A 21683-nucleotide genomic window follows, 5' to 3' on the forward strand; every position below is an offset into this window, starting at 1 on the left:
GGCTAACAAACCTAGCACTACTACAGCATAGTACTCGATATCCCCTAGCGAGAAAAACTTGCTCACAAAACCGGGAACTAATAAAAAAGTATGGCTGCCAACGCTCTAAGGTACAAGGACAAAGTGGTCCTGGTGACTGGTGGTTCTAAAGGCATCGGAGAGGGTGCAACGCGTGAATTCGGTGAGAACACTTTTTGACTCCCATAAATGGCCGACCGTGTTAGTTCGCAAGATGAAAACTACGCAATTTCGAGGCAAATTTGTGTGGATCATTGTATTCTACTTTTAAAACATTTTTCCAACCATATGCAATTTATAACAAACGGTTATATAAACGCTTTTGATAGACCAACTCGTCCGATCCAAGGCAACGTGTTCCTTTAACTGTTTCTGAAGTCGAAGGAAGAAAAAAGTCAGACCAGAGTATGTTGTTGAGCATAAGTTAACGACTATACAATAATAGATTTGCACTAGGGATAAAGAATTATGGTAATTTTTTGTAATAATACCCATTAACACTGATGTGTGTTACTGTTTGTGTTAGCTACTGTACTCTCTCTAAATGTAAAAGAGTGAAAAACACCACTCTTTACATTTCGAGCTGTCCCTCATAGTGCTCTTCAAAAAGAGTGATTGTTATTTCACTCTTTTAGAGGGGTTTTACTCCAGGACAGAGTGAAAAATCACTCAAAAAGATGCAAACTTCAATCTAAAAGAGTGGAAGACCACTCGAAAAAGAGTTGTCCCTCATATGTCTCTTGAAATAGTGTTTTTTCACTCTTTTACATTAAGAGAGTGCTCTGAAAAATGTTATTGCATGAGTTCGGTGAGTGACTACACTTTGAAAGTGTTTTTGTTTGTTGCAGCGTTTTGTTTGTTAAATCTAGCATTTTAAATTGTTGAGCCAACGCAAAAAGGGTTAATTCAACAATTTAACTGTTACTTCAACATTTCTCAAAAAAATCCTTTTAATTGTTGCATCTGCTTTTTAAACGTTAAACTGGCACTTAAATTGTTGGATTTAACATAATATAAAATGCTGGATTCAACACTTTCAAAGTGTAGTCACTCACCGAACTCATGCAAGTGTTGGATTAACCTCTTTAGTTTTTAGAGTGATAGCTTATAGACCTTTGCTCCTGTTTATTTGTTTTTCAATTTGGCCCTGTTGGTGGACATTCCCATCAATGAGGTGGTGTTAAATTGTGTTACTATAATTATCCAATGATAAAAGCTGATATCCTATCTCCAACCCCCTCCCTCCAATAAACCAGGAAGCACCTCCCCCCAATTCTCAATTTTGTTTTGAAAATTAACTATTAATTTCTCATTTTATTGTTTGCAGTCAAAGCTGGTGCAAAAGTTGCCTTCTGTGCAAGAGGAGGTAATGCTTTATAAAACGTTTATAATTACTAGTTTTTTTTATATTTTATTCCTTATTAAATCCTTAATTCTCGATATCGAGAATTGATAATTGTTTTAATGTGTTCTCAAAAAGTAAAGCATTTCATGAACAATATTTCAAGAGAAGTCTTTCACCACTACCTTCTGTAAACACTGGAAGTTATTTGTAAATCTGTGAACTTTTATTTATTTATTTTGTTCCGAAAGTGTCCAATGGCTTTAATATCCCTTTTTCCATTTTTTCAAAAAAAAAGAAAAAAACGTGGCCTCTAAAAAATGAAGCGGGCGGGGACGCTAAACATGATTTCTTGTTTTACATGGCCTAATGTTCATTTAGGCCCTACGTATCACTAACACAAAGCTAAACTTGTTGTGCATAACTTCACTTTTATCTTAGTGGAAGCGGGAAATGCCCTAGAGGCCGAGCTTAATAAAGCTGGTCCAGGCGAAGCCTTCTATATCCAATGTGACGTCAGAAATGAAGAGCAGATTAAGGTAATAATATGACAATGATATCAACTCCTACCATGCACTGTAAAAATATCCGTAAAATTGACGGCACTTTACCTGCCTGGCAGCTAGGGTGCCAGGTAAAGTGCCGTTAATTTCACGGTGGGACTACCCCTTCAAGGCACAATATTTACAAAACTTCCACCGTGAAAAAGCAGTGAAAAGAGTGAAAAAAACACTCTTCGAAGAGCCATAATATGAAGGACAAATTACTCTTTTTCGAGTGGTCTTCCACTCTTTTAGATTGAATTGTGCATCTTTTTGAGTGATTTTTCACTCTGTCCTGGAGAGAAACCCCCTAAGAAAGAGTGAAATAACCACCACTCTTTTTAAAGAGCCGTATGGAGGACAGCTCGAAATGTAAAGAGTGGTGTTTTTCACTCTTTTACAGGTTGATAGTATAAACAATTGTGTGAAACAGCTCCCTCTGAAGTGACGTGGTTTTCGAGAAAGAAGTAATTTTCGATACGAATTTGATTTAAAGACCTAAGATTTAGAATTTGAGGTCTTGAAATCAAGCATCTGAAACCACACAACTTCGACGACCGATTCAGCTCAAATTTTCACAGGTTTGTTATTTTATGCATATGTTGAGCTGTACACCAACTGTAAATACTAGTCTCTGACAATATTACCAATAGTGTCCAGTCGCTTTAAACCATTATTGTAGAACTTTTCAGAGACGGCACTCCCACAACAGAGGTTTACACATGGTTGTACCCGCAAGTTAACTATTTATTTGTTAGTTTCTTCATATGTCTTCTTTGTATGTATTGTTATGAGTTTTGTGGATTATGTTTCTTTCAGAAAACAGTTGAGCAGACAGTGGCGAAGTACACTCAGCTTGACTGCCTGGTGAACAACGCTGGCTGGCGTAAGAAAATTATTCAAATGTTGTCAACCCACCAAGTTGTAGTTTGTTTTTCCCACTATTCTCGTGGTTTCACGGTTGGTGTGTTGTCATGCAAAATCGTTTGTTTGTCCCACTATTCTCGTGACCCAGATGGCCGTTCGATCTCAAATAATCTAACTTCGCGTTTGGAGTTTATCGCTCAGTGAGCGTTTTATTCATTTTTATTTTGGCATCGATGCAATGCAAAATTTGTAATCGGTTTTCACTATTCTCTCGTGACCCAGATGGCCGATCGATCTCAAACTTCTACAGGTTTGTCAGTTTATGTATATGGTGGATTACATAAAGCGCTTACACTGCCAGCAAATGTTTTGTTAGCCAATTCTGTTATTTAATAATATAATATAATGACCGTATTTATAACGCGCCTTTTGCCAAAGGATACAAAGCGCCAGGTATTATTACTGCAAGGAGTGGGGCGAATTTTGAGATATAAGACCTAATCATTAAGCACCATGTAATGGTTTACAAGGTGCTGTGGCGCAATATGCTGCCAATCCAGCCAGGAACACCGGGGCGAACCCCTTCTCTTTTCGATAAGTGCACTGGGTTCTTGTACATGCGTTTACACAACACATGGGACCAACGGCTTTACGTCCCATCCGAAGGACGAAGCAATGGTTATGTGTCTTGCTTAGGGACACAAGTGTCACGGCTGCGGATTCGAACCCACACTCTGCTGATCAGAAACACCAGAGTTTGAATTCGGTGCTCTTAACCGCTCGGCCACGACACTCCCATGTAATGCTCCTTTAATGTAATCCACCGCAATCATAAAACTGACAAACCAGTAGAAGTTTGAGATCGATCGGCCATCTTGGTCATGCGAAAATAGTGAAAACCGATAACACACTTTGCATGACATAGAACGATTTTAAAAAGTAAATAAATAAACGGGAAATTAGTTTGATTTATTTCTCATCAAATATGGCATTTCAGACATATATATTTCAGTGGATGTTTTTACAATCATCATCATCTTCATCATTATACCGTGGTAGTTTATATAAATCTGGGATCATAGACGATTTTCTTTTCTTACCAATTCTGTAATGTCCCTTGTAAAGACACTGGACAATATTGGTAATTGTCAAAGACCAGTCTTCTTTACTTGGTGTATGTCAACGCATAAAAAAAAACCCACCCTTGTCACACGAAGTTGTGTGCTTTCAGATACCTGATTTCGAGACCTCAAAATCTAATTATGGGGTCTCGAAATCAAATTCGTGGAAAATTACTTCTTTCTCGAAAACTCCGTTACTTCAGAGGGAGCCGTTTCTCACAATGTTTTATGCTATGAACAGCTCCCCGTTGCTCGTTACCAAGTATGGTTTTATGCTAATTATTATTTTGAGTAATTACCAAAAGTGTCGACTGCCTTTAATAAGCGCTGTAAAGTTTTATTTCGATTGATTGAATACTTTTTTTTAGCGGATAATCTCATCGAAATCCCCTTCTTATGTAACTGTAGATGCAGGTGCGGAGGTCATCGATGACATATCTGTGGAGCAGTTCAACTCACTCCTCAACTACAATCTTGTTAGCTACTTCATTTGTTCAAAGGTGGCAAACTTCCTATCATAGTGAAAGTTATTTTCATGTTCCTTAAAGTGAACATTTTTAGGTTCCTGGTAAGTGAAGGTTTTCAGGTTCCTGTAACTGAAAGTTTTCAGGTTCCTCTTCCTGAACATTTTCAGGTTTGTGTTTGTGGAAGTTTTCAGGTTCCTGTATAGGTGAAAGTTTTCAGGTTCCTGTAAACGTTTTCAGGTTCCTCTTTAGTGAAAGTTTTCATGTTCCTGGTAAGTGCAGGTTTTCAGGTTCCTCTTTAGTGAACTTTTTCAGGTTTCTGTTTGTGAAAGTTTTCAGGTTCCTGTAGGTGAACGTTTTCATGGTCCTCTAACTGAAAGTTTTCAGGTTCCTCTTAGTGAACATTTTCAGGTTTCTGTTTGTGAAAGTTTTCAGGTTCCTGTAGGTGAACGTTTTCATGTAGTTGTCAGATGAAAATGACGTTTTTGTTCTTACCTCTTTCTTTAATGGTGCTTTCCCGTTATGGAGGCCGACTGATAGATGTTACCTTGATTGGTTTCTAACATCTTTTCAATCCTTCTGTCCTGCAGTATTCACTCCCACATCTGAGAAAGACAAAGGGAAATATCATCAATGTGTCCAGCGTGGTATCCACTCTCGGCCAGGCTCAAGCCATTCCTTATGTTACTTCAAAGGTATTAACGGAGCTATGGAAGTAAACAATAATAGTGGCTTCTTATATAGCGCGCATATCCGTCACTCAGTGACGCTCAAGGCACTTAAACATACAGGTTTTTTCCTCCAACGTATGTGGGCCTACGTTTGAGTTATGAAAACTACTCCTTTTACAAAGCGCCATCACAGGGGCGAACCCCTGTTCCTTCCGATAAGTGCACTGGGTTATTTTAAGGGAGTTACAAAACACACGGAACCAACGGCTTTACGTCCCATCACGACTGGGACTCGAACCCACGCTCCTGATCAGAAACACCGGAGTTTGAACTCGGGGCTCCTAACCGCTCGCTTCGACACTTCGACAACTTGGTGACTGGTTTAAGCAATACTTTCTGCTTTGCTTAAAGCAAACTGGTTAAGTGTGCTCGTTTTAAATCATTCAAATGATGGACAATATTTTATTATTAAAATCTTTGCCGATTTTTATATATTTATTTATAGGGAGCAATTGATGCGATGACAAGAGCTATGTCAATTGACGAGGCTAAACACCAAGTTCGTGTGAATGGGTACATTATGTGTTTACTTAGTTAACCCTCATACTGTCTTACTTTTCAGTGGCACCCATTTGGTTTTAAATAACAGATCAACAGTGTAACTTGTCTCCAAATCAATTTATGCTTATAGCAAAGAAGTTTTTGCTTAACAGCTTTACGACACTGGGCCCTACTACTTGCTGAAACTCCTGAGCAGAATTCAAAGATTTTGGTTCATGAATGCAGTCACTTTTGCGAAGGGCAAAGGTCAACACGGGGCTGGCTACATTATATACTATACAAGATCACAATACTCGATTCATTCTTGTTCATGCTACTTTTCTAAAAAGTTTGTTCGATTTAATGTTTATGTGGGTTTTGGCTCTTTCTTAATGTTAGTTTGTTTTGGGGGTTTGGGCCGCCCTTTTGGCGGCCAATAGTTTCAACTGATCCAGAAAATTTTAATCTAATTGTAAGCAATTTTGTTTTGATTGTTGCCTTCTATTTTCCAATTGTGCACACCCAGTGTCTCCCCTGGTAACATTTGGACACCCCTATGGAACAGTTTTGCACAGACCGCCGCAGATCCAGAAGCAATCATAAAGGGTGGAAAGGAGGGTCAGGTGAGAGGGGTCAATGGGCAAATCCATTTATATAGGGTGAATCATTTGATATAGAGGTTTGAAAGATGTTTTAGGGGACTCCCACCACTTAATCATTACATGATTCGTCGGCTCAGTGATATAAGGTCATCAATTGTAATTTCATATTCGTAATGATCAAAGGGTCATTAAAGACAGTGGACACTATTGGTAATTGTCAAAGACCAGTCTTCTCATTTAGTGTATCTCAACATATACATAACATTACAAACCTGTGAAATTTGAGCTCAATCGGTCGTCGAAGTTGCGAGATAATGATGAAAGAAAAAAACACCCTTGTCACACAAAGTTGTCACAAAATAATTCTGAGGTCTCGAAATCAAGTTCTCAACATAATGCATAAAATAACAAACCTGCGAAAATTTGAGCTCAATCGGTCGTCAAAGTTGCGAGATAATAATGAAAGAAAAAACACCCTTGTCATACGAAGTTGTGTGCTTTAAGATGCTTGATGTCGAGACCGCAAATTCTAAATCTGAGGTCTCGAAATAAAATTCGTGGAAAACTACTTCTTTCTCGAAAACTATATACTCGTCACTTCAGAGGGAGCCAATTCTCACAGTGTTTTATACTGAAAACCTCTCCCCATTATTACTCGTTACAAAATACAAGGTTTTATGCCAACAATTATTTTGAGTAATTACCAAGTAGTTTCCACTGCTTTAAGTTTCCCTCGTGGGTTTTTACTTATTTGCTCGATTCAAATAGTGTACATTGTTCCTACTATGACGCTCCTAAATTTCTTTTGTTTTTCCTCGCAGCTCCTTGGGCGCTTCGGCACTATCGAAGAAGCCGGGAAAATGTTCTTATTCGTCGCGGCCGAAGCAACATTCTGTACCGGCAATAACTTCTTATTTACGGGGGGCGCTGAGCTCAACTACGCATGCAAGACCCAGTTGAAGGAACACACCAACATCTTTGAGTGATTATTTGAAGGGGAGATTTTTGTAAAGTACTTTAAAGCCAGTGGACACTATTGGTTATTGTCAAAGACCAGTCTTCGCACTTGCTGTATCCCAGCATAATATGCATAAAATAACAAACCTGTGAAAATTTGAGCTCGATTGGTCGTCGGAGTTAAGAGATAACTATGAAAGAAAAAAACACCCTTGTCACACGAAGTTGTGTGCATTCAGATGCTTGATTTCGGGACCTCAAATTCTAAACTTGAGGTCTCGAAATCAAGTTCGTTGAAAATTACTTCTTTCTCGAAAACTACTCCACTTCAGAGGGAGCCGTTTCTCACAAGGCTTTTTACTATCAACCTCTCCCCATTACTCGTCACCAAGTAAGGTTTTATGCTAATAATTATTTTGAGTATTTACCAATAGTGTCCACTGCCTTTAAAGGCACTGCAGCCGATTTCACGAAACGCTAGGATAAGTAGAGGCCCGGTCACACAGGCCTCGATAACGAGAATGAAAACGAGAATTTTAACAATGCACGCCCTCGATTGGTTGAATGAGTTGAACATTTCAACCAATAGAATGCGTTCTCTTTGCGTAGTGATCGTTTTCGTTATCGATGCAGTTTGACTCGGTCCTATTCCTACACTGAAAACGGGGGTGTAACATTTGGGTAGATACCAACAAAATAATCAAAATTTACACAATCGGGCGTTAAAATAACTTCCAATACTGCAAATACAATTACATTATTTGGTTTGCGGTAACACCATGTGTGTATCTACTTTCCAGGGAGTTTGTTCTTAGAGAACTGTCTTGCTTTATTCTACTGCCGCGGAGTAGATAGTTACATTGTTGTTGTTTTAATGGCAGTGGACACTAATGGTAATTACTCAGACAAAATAATTATTAGCATAAAACATTTCTTGATTACGAGTAATAGGGAGAGGTTGATAGTATATAACATTGTGAGAAAAGGTTCCCTCTGAAGTGACGTAGATTTCAAGAAAGAAGTAATTTTCACGAACTTGATTGTGAGACCTCAGATTTAGAATTTAAAGTTTCGAAATCAAGCACCTGGAAACACACATTATTCGTGTGACTAGGGTGGGTTTTTTTCTTTCACATTATCTCGCAACTTCGATGACCGATTTAGTTCAAATTTTCACAGGTTTGTTATTTTATGCATTTGTTGAGATATAGCAAGTGAGAAGACTTGACAATTACCAATAGTGTCTAGTTTCTTTAACATCCCCAGTTTGTGCAGTCCTAACTTAGGATGGGTTCAATACTTCCTATAACGTCTATGGATACGGAACTTAACTCGTCCTAAGTTTAATCCTAAGTATTGGAAGAGTGAAATCGACGGCTGTACACTATTGGTTATTACTCAAAATAATTCTTAGCATAAAACTTACTTGGTAATGAGCAACGGAGAGCTGTTGTTGTAGTGTAACACATTGTGAGAAACGGCTCACTCTAAAGTAAAATATACTTTTATGCTGGAAAGATCATCAAGTTATTGGAACATCTTTGGGGTTTTTTAAAAAGATAATTTCTACCAATGTTTAAACCAATATTTAAATGTTAAAAAAAACATAAACTGAATTGCCAGTTATTTAATATTGTATACAACATATCATGTAAAAAACAACTGTTGGTCGCAACATCTGTCTATGTGTATATGATTGAACTTTAAAGGGACACGTTGCCTTTGATCGATCGAGTTGGACCATAAAAAGCGTTTGGAACCCTTTGTATAAAATCGATGTTGTTCCATGTTTTAAAAGTAGAATATAACCATCCACACAAACATGCCTCAAAATGGCGTTTTTGGTGTGTTTATTTACTTTGCGAACTAACACAGTCGGCCATTTTATGAAGCCAAACAAATTTGACTCCACAAGTGTTCGATGACGACGTATAAGAAAAACCATTTGTTATAAAATGGTAGGAAAGATGTTTTAAAAGTAAAATACAATAATCCACACAAATTTGCCTCGAAATTGCGTGGTTTTCCATTTACTTTGCGAACTAACACGGTCTGCCATTTACGAATATTGGTAACTTGTACATAATGTTTGGTAATTACCGTTTGGTAATTAACTTATAAAAACTGACTTGATAACGAGCATTGGAGAGCTGTATAGTATAAACCATTGTGACAAACGGCTCCCTCTGGGGTAGCAAAGATTTTGAGAAAGAGGTAATTTCTCACTAAAATAATAAAACACTTCTAGCTAGAAGTCTTTTATTCCTATCTGAAAGCACACAAGTTCGTCCAACAAGGGTGTTTTTTTTTCTCTCATCATTATCTCGCAATGTCGATGACCAAAATGATCTTAAAGTTTTACAGGCTTGTTATTTTATGCATATGTTGAAAGTTGCACCAAGTATTGACAAATACTAACGTGTACCTTCCCTTTAAAGCCATTGGACCCTTTCGGTTCAGAAAAAAAAAAAGTTCACAGATTTACAAATAACTTGCAGGGTTTACAGAAGGCAATGGTGAAAGACTTCTCTTGAAATATTATTCCATGAAATGCTTTACTTTTTGAGAAAACAGCAAAACAATATAAATTCTCGTTAACGAGAATTACGGATTTATTTTAAACACATGTCATGACACGGCGAAACGCGCGGAAACAAGGGTGGGTTTTACCGTTGTTTTCTCCCGACTCCGATGACCGATTGAGTCTAAATTTTCACAGGTTTGTTGTTTGATGTAGAAGTTGTGGTATACAAAGTGTGGGCCTTGGACAACACTGTTTACCGAAACGGTCCAATAGCTTTAACCTTTCACTAGATCGGGAAAGCACTAACAGTGCTAGCACACATCGGTAACGGTAGACGGGTAAACTGTGTGCAATTTTCTATTTGTCGTACTGCACTCACATGTACATATTCAGGTCATAATGTCACTGCTCCAACAGTTTTTAGTTGCGGCTAGACTTGTGGACCAGTCGTTAAATGTCTGTCGCGGTGATAGCGTTCCGACTCTCCCTGCGATATTTCCGCGAGACTGCTGGCCCCGCGAGACAACTGCTTTGGCGACACGATCCCATTTCATGGAAGTGTAGAAGTCGGCAACCAGCAGTTTGCGCGAGAGTGCAGTGACCTCGCGAGAGCACCGCCACAACTCGACTAGCTCACCGCGTGGGACCATTAACGACTTGTACACACGTCTCAGTTGAGGGCCGATTGCGTTGCAAAACAAAGTCCATACACTGCTACACATTATAGAGATACAACATTTTTGTGTTAAACAGAGCAAGGGTGACCTGATATTTTGTATTCAAGTATCCAAAAGTCATGCTCAGGTTTGAGAATAAGGTCACCCTGGTAACTGGTGGTTCCAAAGGCATTGGTGAAGGTGTGGTACGGGAATTTGGTAAGTTTCTTAGTGTACTGTGTGTGCCGTGCGGTAGTTGAGTCGTTACAACATTAACGTTGCGTTCATTTGATGGTGTTTTTATGGACATTTGCAAAGCGCCATAGTCTGTCAGACAGACACTCCTGTGCCCAATTACATAGAGCTAGCTGCTAAGCACAACAACTTGCTTAGCATGAAATGTCTTCCTTGATAAAAATGTCTTCCTTGATAAAAACAGAGTTACCAACCAAATGTCCACGTGATTTTCAGGATAAGCAAACTATAAGATGTATACCAGTCACAAGTAATATGCAACAAATGAAATTTGGTTGGTAATCCTGTTCTTATCGAGGATGAAATTTCATGCTAAGCAAATTGTTGTGCTTAGCAGCTCTATGAAATTGGGCCCTAGTGCGTTGAAAAAAGAGGTTGCTAGTGTAACACATTGTGAGAAATGGCTCCCTCTGAAGTAACGTAGTTTTCGAGAAAGAAGTAATTTTCCACTAAACTATTTGAATTTGATTCCGACACCTCAGAATTAGATTTTGAGGTCCCGAAATCAAGCATCTGAAAGCACAAAACTTCGTGTGACAAGGGTGTTTTTTTCCTTTCATTATTATTTCGCAACTTTGACTACCAGTCGAGTTCAAATTATCACAGGTTTTGTTATTTTATGCATATGTTGAGATACACCAAGTGGGAAGACTGGTCTTTGACAATTACTAAAGGTGTCCATTGTCTTTAAAGCCATTGGACACTTTCGGTAAACAGTACTGCCAAAGACTCACACTTCGTGTATCACAACTTTAACAAACCTGTGAAAATTTAGGCTCAATTGGTCATCGGAGTCGGGAGAAAATAACGGAAAAACCCACCTTGTTCCCGCACATTTCGCCGTGTCATGACATGTGTTTAAAATAAATCCGTAAACCTCTCAATATCGAGAATTGATATTGTTTTAAAGTTTTCTCAAAAAGTAAAGCATTTCATTAATTTATGGAACAATATTTCAAGAGAAGTCTTTCACCATTACCTTCTGCAAACCCTGTAAGTTATTTGTAAATCTGTGAACTTTTAATTTGTGTTCTGTTCCGAAAGTGTCCAATGGCTTTAAAAGGAACTGCACTCGATAAGCACATGCCAGTAAACCAGTGCACCCCATATCAGAATTTATTTGTTTTTCTCGATTCCCCCCCCCCCCAGTCAAAGCTGGAGCTAGAGTTTCATTTTGTGCGAGGGGTGGTAAGTGTACTTCGTTATATTTATTTTTAATCTCTCGATAAAGGCCTATACTAATAATAGGCTCATTAAAATGACATAATCTTTAGGCTTGGTACCTTATTCTAGTAAGCATAAGTTTGATGTGCTTAGCTATTTTTTTGTGTGCAAAGACCAATCATCTTACTTTGTGTATCTGAACATAATATGCATAAAATATCAAACCTGTGAAAATTTTAGCTCAATTGGTTGTCGAAGTTGCGAGATGATAATGAAAGAAAAAACACCCTAACCCTTGTCACGCGAAGTTGTGTGCTTTCAGATACTTGATTTCGAGACCTCAAATTCTACATCTGAGGTCTCGAAAACAAATTCGTGGAAAACTACTTCTTTCTCGATAACTATGCACTCCAGAGAGGGAGCCGTTTCTCACGTTTTATACAATATCAACCTCTCCACATTACTCGTCACCAAGTACGGTTTTATGCTAATAATTATTTTGAGTAATTACCAATAGTGTCCACTGCCTTTAAAACCATAATTTAATCTCTCGATATATAGGCCTATACTAATAATAGGCTCATCAACATGAATTAATTAATAATAGACATTCATTAGACACTTTCATTAAACTGATGTGGAAATATCTCCATAGCAAGATCCAGTACATGTGAAATGGTCTTTTGACTGGTAACCTTATTCTGGGAAGCATAAGTTTGATGTGCTTAGCTACTTTTTGTGCTTAATTGGTTCCTGCTCAAACGGTTTGTATAGATTCAAATACCCACAAGTATCTAAAACATGTTTTAGTTTATACATGAGAGTAATTGTTATAAAATAATGTGCACGTTATAAAAGTGAGTACAACATTCATGGTGGAATTATGTTGAATTGTGTTGAAAATCTAAATAGTGATTTGCATCGGAGTTAAAGAATACTAACTTTTGGTTTTTACCCATACACCGATGTGTGTAAGCACTGTATAATCAGTACTCCACCCCCCCCCCCCCCCGAGTATAAAGTATATATTGTTGCATTCTTTTAGTGGAGACAGGGCAGGCTCTGGAGAAGGAGCTAAACAAAAAAGGCCCCGGGGAATGTTTCTTTATTCAATGTGACGTCAGAGACGAGAGCCAAATTAAGGTAAGCCTCTTGAGGGCGCTTTTTCTGATGGCCCACGGGGTTTTTCTGACTCGGACACTAGGTGCATCCCAACATAGGCATAACATAACAAATCTGTTAAAAATGTTGGCTCTTTGTCATCAAAATTGCAAAAAAATAATGAAAGAAAACAAATACTTATTATACACAAATTCATGTGCTTTCAGAGGCCTACACTATTTTCTCATTATTCAGTTATTTTACTGAGAATCTCATAAACTACGTTACTTCAGAGGGAGCCGTTTCTCACAATGTTCTACAATATCAACAGATCTCCATTACATTGCTCGTTACCAAGTAGGCTTTTACGCTAGCAATTATTTTGAGTATAATTACCAACAGTGTCCAGTGGCTTTAAAACTATTCTCTTTCTTTTACTTAAAGGCAGTGGACACTATTGGTAATTACTCAAAATAATAATTAGCATAAAACCTTTCTTGGTGACGAGTAATGAAGAGAGGTTAATGGTATAAAACATTGTGAGAAACAGCTCCCTTTGAAGTGCCATAGTTTTCGAGAAAGAAGTAATTTTCCACGAATTTGATTTCGAGACCTCAGATTTAGAAATTGAGGTCTCGAAATCAACAATCTGAACGCACACAACTTCGTGTGACAATGGTGTTTTTTCTTTCATCGCAAGTTTGATGACCGATTGAGCTAAAATTTTCACAGGTTTGTTATTTTATGCATTTGTTGAGATACACCAACTGTGAAGGCTAGTCTTTGACAATTATACCAATAGTGTCCACTGCCTTTAAGTTTAGCGTCCCCGCCAACTTCCTTTTTTTTTTTTTTTTTTTTTTTTGGTGGGGGGGTCCTAAAATATCATTTATTTTGCCTTATTGTTATCCAATATGCAGAGAACCATCGAGAAAACCATAGCACGGTACACACAGCTTGATTGCCTGGTAAACAATGCAGCTTGGCGTAAGTATAATGGTGTCAAGAGGGATAACTTTTCGTATGGCGCCACCACTTCTTCACTAATTTTTACAAAAAGGGGTATCTCATTGAGGTAAATTAGATAAAGTGGTGGCGCCATACGGAAACTTAAGTTTCCTTTATGGCACCACTTTTTTGTCGATATGAAATAATAATATAGTATCTAATAAATTTACCTCAATCCCTTTTTGTAAAAATGAGTGAAAAAAGTGGGGAGAATAACTTTCCGTATGGCGCCCCCACTTGTTCAGTAGTTTTTACCAAAAGGGATATCTCATTGATGTAAATTAGATACATATTATTTCATATCGAATGAAAAAGTGGAAACTTTTCCAGTGGTGGCGCCCATTACGCATACGGGAAAGTTATCATTGTTTATTTTTTCTTACACAGGTTTGAAAATCCAACTTATTTTTATGGGTCAGAGTCCCAGTGGAGAAAAAAAATCACAAGCTACTTTTAACGTTCGAACCCACGACCCACGTATTCTAAAGCAGCTTTGACAAAGCCTTTGTTAACCACTGTAACCACCGAACGTACAGGGCGTCGAGAACCCACTGACTGCAGTTCGATTCCTGTAATGTAATGGGCCTCAGTATATATGCGTGTTCAAACAGAATTTATGTTAAACATTTTCAATATCAGAAGAAAAATGGGAAATTTTTCTCCTGGATGCCTCCAATTTATCCGCCCCAATTTAGGTTATTTTACACTGAATTTCATTCTTACCCAACCAGCTGAAGGGTTTACCCGGATACATAGAATAGCCTCCTTGCATTGCGCGTTCTGTACGGGATAGCCACACCAGGCGTTTGTACAGTAGCTGACAGATGCAGATGCAATATGCAGAAATAGGCAGACTTTTTTTTTTTTCAATTCTAATGGCTTAAATACGGAAATATTTCCAAAAAAGTATCGAAGAGGACAAGGCAGAAAACAAAACAATTGGCCACAATTAATATTGGTCACCCAGCATGCAGAAACATGAGTTTTAAACAAATTTACATTTCCCGCTGCTAAACGCGAGGCCTGTGTCAGCACTCAGTCGCCATCTTGTATCTTCGCCATGTGCGTAAAACGCCGAAACTCTACAACGGCACGAATTTCTTATACACAAGATTTGTCGACCATTTTTACATGGAAACTCTTGTTATCAGTGACAGATTAATGAGCTTTAATTCTGTCTTAATAAGAGAGAATGATATAAATGTTGGCCTACCTGGAATAGTGGTGACTTTGAGCATAATATTGGTCCAAACGGAGAGCATAGTCCAGGGAAACGTGTGTGGTGTTGTTTTGGTCTCGGTAAATGCGGAACAATGGCGCCACCATCGGCCCACGAGTGCGTAGTTTTGTCAAAGATTATAGAGCGCCTATAAGGCACAAGCTGGGATGGAACTCTATATCCATTTGTTGTTGGATATTAAAATACTTTTGGGGGCCATTTCAGCAAGCAAATTTTGTGTTATTCGTTGATAGAAATTGTCATTTTGTCTGCACTTATCTATTGCTACATCAAGAGAGTTTCTTCCTGAAATAGCGTATTGCACATTTCGCTTTTCAGCCCGAGTCCACGGGCCCCTCCCGTCTTGCGCCCTTGGGCACTCTGTCATCTTTGTTGGAAGGCCGTTTAGTAATCAAATCTCATCCTTAAGGCTGTCAAAGAGCATGTCTGACACAACTTTCAAACCCAACAAAGACAACTAAAACATGCATCGCTACATACACTTCAATGTTGGCAAACGCCATAATGTGCACTAACCCATGCCAGACGCACAAAAGCATATTATGCGTCCCGTTGCGTATAGGAATAATTTAGGTGTGTTTCAAAAATCATTATTGTAACATGTTTAGATGCATTTTATAATTTCAGACCCTCCTGAGCAAACCATCGATGACGTCAGTGTTGAAGAGTTTACTGAGCTGCTCAAATACAACGTTGTCAGTTATTTCGTTTTCTGCAAGGTATAAAGTTGCCGTTTGTTTGTTTGGTTTCTTATATCGTTTCTTCTTGGTTTCACAAATCCGCGAAACCACATTGATGTGATTAAATGTACGTATTGACCCGATTCCTCTGACGTCATTAAGTTGGTCCGCCATTTTGGGAGACGAGTCGGTTTCTAAGGCCCATGTCACAATATGGGGCAATTCTTTACAGGCAACTCCTTTTTGTATAGGCAATCTCCGAACAAAGGGCATTTACATTTCAACACTCACTAATTTTTCCAGGGGATCTTAATACATTGTTTGTAGAATTAATCCTGTGCTACCAAAAGTGGTCTATAACCTTTTCCCCCTGGCCAATTGTGGATCCGTCTCAATGGGAGACTTTGGAACGCTAGGTGGCAGCAGACTTACCAGGTAAATGTCCACTGTTTACGTAGTTCTGAGCACGCGCACATTACCGAGAACAATGGAATTTACCTGGTAAGTCTGCTGCCACCAAGCGTCCCAAAAGTATCCTTTTGAACACCATAATGCTCATTGGACTCTTGCTTGTAATCAACAGAATGCACTTCCGCATCTTAGAAGGACAAAAGGAAACATTATAAATGTCTCAAGTCACGTGGCCAAGATGGGAGAACTTTGCTCCATTCCATACATAAGTACGAAGGTAAGATTACGACAATGGAAGTCACTGGACACGAATGCCATTTATTATTGTTAATTACTCTAAATAATGTTTAGCTTAAAAGAAATGGTAACGAGCAATGAAGAGCTGTATAAATTATAAAAAAAGCATTTTGAGAAACGGCTCCCTCTGAAGTAACGTAGTTTTTTAGAAAGAGGTAAATTCTCACTCAAATAATAAATCTAAAGACTCCAGGCCTGAATTGCTTCTTATTTGGCATATTATGAAAACACACACTTTGGGCAACAATTGTGGTTTTTTCTTGCATTATTCTTCGGCAGCTTGGTAACCATTTGAGTCAAAATTTGCACTGATATGTTATGCCATGTTGATATACACCAAGTGAGAATAATGTCTATGACAAAGGTGTCCAAAGTCCTTTAAAGCATGGCGAAAGAGAAAAAGCTCTTTGTATTTCAGCCAAATCCTGCACTTCGTGAGATGTTAAGTTGGTTTCAAAGCAAAATTGCATAAGTGTTTGTCTGTCTGTTGTTGTTTTTGATATCAGGGTTGCATCGATGGAATGACAAAAGCTATGGCGGTAGATGAAGCGAAATATCAAGTCCGAGTAAACTCGTAAGTTTTCACACGTGGCTCTTTAAAGCCATTGAACACTTTCGGTAAACAGTATTGTCCAAGTCCCACACTTCGTGTATCACAACATAACAAACCTGTGAAAATTTAGGCTCAATCGGTAATCGGAGTCGGGAGAAAACCACCCTTGGTTTCCGCACGTTTCGCCGTGTCATGACATGTGTTTAAAATAAATCCGTAATTCTCGCTATTTTTATCGAGAATTGATATTGTTTTAATGTTTTCTCAAAAAGTAAAGCATTTTATGGAATAATATTTCAAGAGAAGTCTTTTACCATTACCTTCTGTAAACCCTGTAAATTATTTGTAAATCTGTGAACTTTTATTTTCTTTTTCTGTACCGAAAGTGTCCAATGGCTTTAAAGGCAGTGGACACTATTGGTAACTACTCAATAATTGTTAGCATAAAACCTTACTTGGTAACGAGTAATGGGGAGAGGTTGATGGTATAAAACATTGTGAGAAACGGCTCCCTCTGAAGTAGTGTAGTTTTGGAGAAAGACGAAGTAACTTTCCACGAACTTGATTTCGAGACCTCAGAATTAGATTTTGAGGTCTCGAAATCAAGCATCTGAATGCACACAACTTCGTGTGACAAGGGTGTTTCTTCTTTCATCCCTGGACGGAGAAAGGTCTCTATGGTTAAACCAACTAATAGTACTGTGTCTGAACGACCTCACAGTTTTACTGCCACTATTGATTGACACAGTAAACCCTAATCACGCGGTCAAATATCTCACATTGTAAATTCATTACCCACACATCTTTCTTGCAAATAATGGGCGATACCTGTTTTGCTTTCAGTGTTTCTCCAGGGAATATTTGGACACCCCTTTGGAAAGAGGTGGCAGATTCTTCTGCCGATCCGGATGCAATGATTAAGGAGGGAGAAGAAAGCCAGGTGATTGGATTATACCATTATTATGGGGGATCACCATCTTGGTATTTTTTTTACTTCTTTGTTTAAAATATAATTCAAATCAATGTAGTTATTATTATTATTATTTTATTCGCCATAACAGTACAAAACAAAATACATTGACAACATTATACCCCAAGATGGGCAAGGGACAACAAAAGCAAATACATACTATGATCCGTAGATCTGTTGCCCCACATCTAGGAAGGAAGATTGGAGGAATAAAGATTGCATGCGTTCCATTCTGCAATAGTTTTTAGTTCCTTCGAGTTTTGTTTTGTATACAGTGTTGTTTTTGTTTTAGGCCTAGTTTGGAGTATGTGTGGACCAAAAAATCTCCAGAAGAGATTAACACGTTGTGCAAGTTTACTATACTATTTATTTGTAGTTTAAAGCCAGTGGACACTAATGGAAATTGTCAAAGACCAGTCTTCTCACTTGGTGTGTCTCAACATATGCATACAACAAACCTGTGAAAGTTTGAGCTTGATTGGTTAAAAGAAAAAAACACCATTACCACACGAAGTTGTGTGCTTTCAGATGCTTGGTTTCGAAACCTCAAACTCTAAACTTGAGGTCTCGAAATCAAACTGGTGAAAAATTACTTCTTTCTCGAAAACTACTCCACTCCAGAGGGAGCCGTTTCTCACAATGTTTTATATTACCAACCTCTCCCCATTACTTGTTACCAAGTAAGGTTTTATGCTAATAATTATTTTGAGTAATTACAAATAGTGTCCACTGCCTTTAAGTTTCTAGGTTCAGTAATTGTGGTTTAAAAACAAAACCCCTAATGCAATGATTTTCCCGGTTTTATTACACATTGCCAGCTTTGTGGTAGGTTCGGTACCATTGAAGAAGCCGGGAAGATGTGCCTATTCGTGGCCGCTGATGCGACATTCTGCACCGGCAATGACTTCTTATTCACCGGTGGAGCGGAGCTGGGGTACGGCCGCAAGACACAGATTAAACCAGCGGAATGAACGGTCGAGTTGGTCTTCTGTGACAGTGACAGGATAAAAGTGTTCTGATGATATGACCCCAATTTCAAGATTATGCCCTAATTCTCATATGAAAATCTTTGCTTTGAATGAGACTGCCATGAAATCATAGTGAAGTGCAGGACTAATGGTAGACTTTGAGGCGCTAGGTGGCAGCAGACTTACCAGGTAAACTTCCATTGTTTACGTAGTTCACATTACCGAGAACAATGGATTTTACCTGGTAAGTCTGCTGCCACCAAAAGTCCCCTATTGGCTGAAATTCAAGGAGCTATTTCTCTGTCACAATGGGAAATGTGATTCCTTATACCATCTTGAAAATCTGAGTCACGAGAAAATAGTGAAAAACCGTGTACACCTTTTGCATGTGATCGATTTAAAAGTAATGAATAAAACACCAAACGGAAAATTAATTGTGTTTATTTCACATAAAATAATATGACATTTCAGAGGGATTATTTCAAGGGATGTTTTTACTATCCTCATCTTTGAGTAATTTTATGTAAGGCTGTGGTATTCACGACTTTCTTTTTGTCTTACCAATTCTGTAATGTTCCTTTAAAGGCAGTGGACACTATTGGTAATTACTCAACATAATTATTGGCATAAAACCTTTTTGGTGACGAGTAATGGGGAGAGATTGATGGTATAAAACATTGTGAGAAACGGCTCCCTCTGAAGTGACATAGTTTTCGAGAAAGACATAATTTTCCACGAATTTGATTTCGAGACCTCAGATTTAGAACTTGAGGTCTCGAAATCAACCATCTTAACGCACACAAATTCGTGTGACTATGGTGTTTTTACCTTTCATTATTATCTGGCAACCTCGATGACCGATTGAGCTCAAATTTTCACAGGTTTGTTATTTTTTGTATGCATATGTTGAGATACACCAACTGTGAAGGCTAGTCTTTGACACTTACCAATAGTGTCCACCGCCTTTAATGGTTATGTTAATATTTTGTAATCGGTGTAAGGGTAACTAAAAAAAGGGGTCAATATTATTTGTTAAGCGTGCTAATTAAATCGTATACAAACAAATAACACTTCAAAGCCCGGCAATTAAAAAATATATTAATATATTAATTTGTCATAACGCAAGTAACAGGGTCGAGAAAGGGTAGCCTATGTCCCAGGGAAATCGGTCCGCCGGAGAATCTGTCCCCCAATGGAACATTTACGTGGGCTGAATGAGGATAATATTTCAAAAGAGAATAAAATTTGTACACAGATTGTCGTATGGGGGGGGGGACCGAATCTCTGGGGGCCCACAGAATCTCCTGCCACATAGGCAATTAATGTGCAGGTAATTTTCTTCGTCTCAAACAGTTTGATTGGTTTTCTGCCTTTCTTTAGTCATTACAGGAAAATTAAATTCTGCATGGGGTGGGAAAACAGCTCTGTGTGTGTTTTAGAAACAAAACAATAAAACAGTTGGCCCCAATGTAAACTTACGTTTTGTTAATACTCGACCGTTTTTGACTGTCACAGAGATTCTGTTTTACGACCAGAAAACTGTGCATACACAACCACAGAGAGATACAAACTTATTCTGATAGCGCCCTCTATTGATCAGGACGGTGTAGACTAGACATACACCGATTACAACGCCGTCACAACAACAAAGATAAATCGTTTGTTATTTTTTTGTCACTCGGAAAAAAAGGCTCTCTCTTTTATGAGGCGGCGGAGTCGAGACGGTAAGCGGAGACAAATTGTAGCGTTTTAAGTACTATTTGGTGAATTTATTATGAGTAAAACAATAAACAACTGTTTGCATCAACAAACTTGAAGGAATAAACCGTCTCCATTGTTAGCCCCACCTAGCTGTGTGTGGCGTTAGTGGGGCTATGTCAATGTCAGACCATGGTCAGACACACGTCCATATCTGTGTACGTCCTTTGTTTAAAATATTATGATGGGATATGAAACAATACAAAACAAAAATTGTAAATATTATTTTCAAATACTTACTAGTATCAAAATTGTTTATATTTTTGATATTGGCATTTATTAAATTCATGATTGACCGTCACTTTTCTATATTCAAGGGGGAGGGGGCGAGGTAGTTGCGACAACGTAACCCTCCTGCCGTCGGCAGGAGGGTAACGTTATCGCAACTAGGGGCGGGGGTACTTCTAGAAACTATGGGTGTGTTCAGACACGGTGATACAGTTGGTTTAACTCATGGTTCAACTTGATCGAGTTCAACTCAGTGTGTCTGAACGGATCTAAAGTTAGTCCGAATTGAGTTCAACCCACAAAAGATAAACCGTCCAGGGAGGGGGTTTATCTTTAGACCGCTTCGGGTTTATCTTTTAACACCATTGACCTCCGTAATCATTACGTAAACACACGGTGACCAATGAACAGGACAATAAATAGGATGTTAGAGTAACGGGGTCTCGTTTTCTTTGACCTCTTAAAACCAAAGATAAACCGGATCGGGTTTAACTCTGTGCTGTCTGAACGCAAAGGGGTTTTATTTTTACGATCACCCCCTGCTACTCGTAAAAGTTAAACCGGTTCGGGTCTAACTTAGTACGCTGTCTGAACATACCCCATACAGTATAAGGCTCACTCACGGGGGAGCCTTATTATAGTTTCTAGAAGAAGTAGGTTGGGGGTACTCCTAGAACTATGCGATTTCGTTTTGCTATCGTCACCGCATAGATAGGGTCAGGGTCTATTGATAAGGACCATTAGAG

General features: G+C 38.5%; 3 protein-coding genes across 5 annotated transcripts in view; 2 read left to right on the forward strand and 1 right to left on the reverse strand.

Annotated features, from left to right (window-relative positions):
* The window catches only part of LOC117299047 (kinesin-like protein KIF17), a 39575-nt gene extending 24277 nt beyond the window's left edge, over nucleotides 1-15298 (reverse strand). Inside the window, exons 1-2 of one of the 2 annotated variants that reach the window (XM_033782448.1) lie at nucleotides 15046-15298; nucleotides 4850-4959 (exon numbers count right to left, since the gene is read on the reverse strand). The gene's annotated coding sequence lies outside the window, so the exon portion shown is untranslated. Of the gene's footprint in view, nucleotides 1-4849; nucleotides 4973-15045 lie in introns of those variants that run through there. The other variant, XM_033782449.1, reaches the window with a different exon arrangement.
* LOC117299050 (17-beta-hydroxysteroid dehydrogenase 14-like) lies at nucleotides 91-7231 on the forward strand. Its single transcript, XM_033782452.1, has 9 exons — nucleotides 91-181; nucleotides 1346-1384; nucleotides 1802-1899; nucleotides 2722-2788; nucleotides 4299-4390; nucleotides 4945-5049; nucleotides 5531-5598; nucleotides 6092-6188; nucleotides 6989-7231. Exons 1-9 carry the CDS (start codon nucleotides 91-93, stop codon nucleotides 7151-7153), a joined length of 822 nt encoding a protein of 273 aa, XP_033638343.1. The 3' UTR covers nucleotides 7154-7231.
* LOC117299049 (17-beta-hydroxysteroid dehydrogenase 14-like) lies at nucleotides 10294-19581 on the forward strand. Of its 2 annotated transcripts, XM_033782450.1 has the most exons (9): nucleotides 10295-10523; nucleotides 11709-11747; nucleotides 12769-12866; nucleotides 13745-13811; nucleotides 15700-15791; nucleotides 16336-16440; nucleotides 16967-17034; nucleotides 17857-17953; nucleotides 18802-19581. In XM_033782450.1, the coding sequence occupies exons 1-9, from the start codon at nucleotides 10445-10447 to the stop codon at nucleotides 18952-18954; spliced, it is 798 nt and encodes a 265-aa protein (XP_033638341.1). In that variant the 5' UTR covers nucleotides 10295-10444; the 3' UTR covers nucleotides 18955-19581. The 2 variants fall into 2 exon arrangements, with proteins under 2 accessions (XP_033638342.1, XP_033638341.1); XM_033782451.1 differs by lacking the exon at nucleotides 11709-11747 and having other exon boundaries at nucleotides 10294-10523.
* Nucleotides 19582-21683: the final 2102 nt, after the last annotated feature.

Source organism: Asterias rubens, chromosome 14, assembly GCF_902459465.1.
Source record: "Asterias rubens chromosome 14, eAstRub1.3, whole genome shotgun sequence".
Classification (NCBI taxonomy): domain Eukaryota; kingdom Metazoa; phylum Echinodermata; class Asteroidea; order Forcipulatida; family Asteriidae; genus Asterias; species Asterias rubens.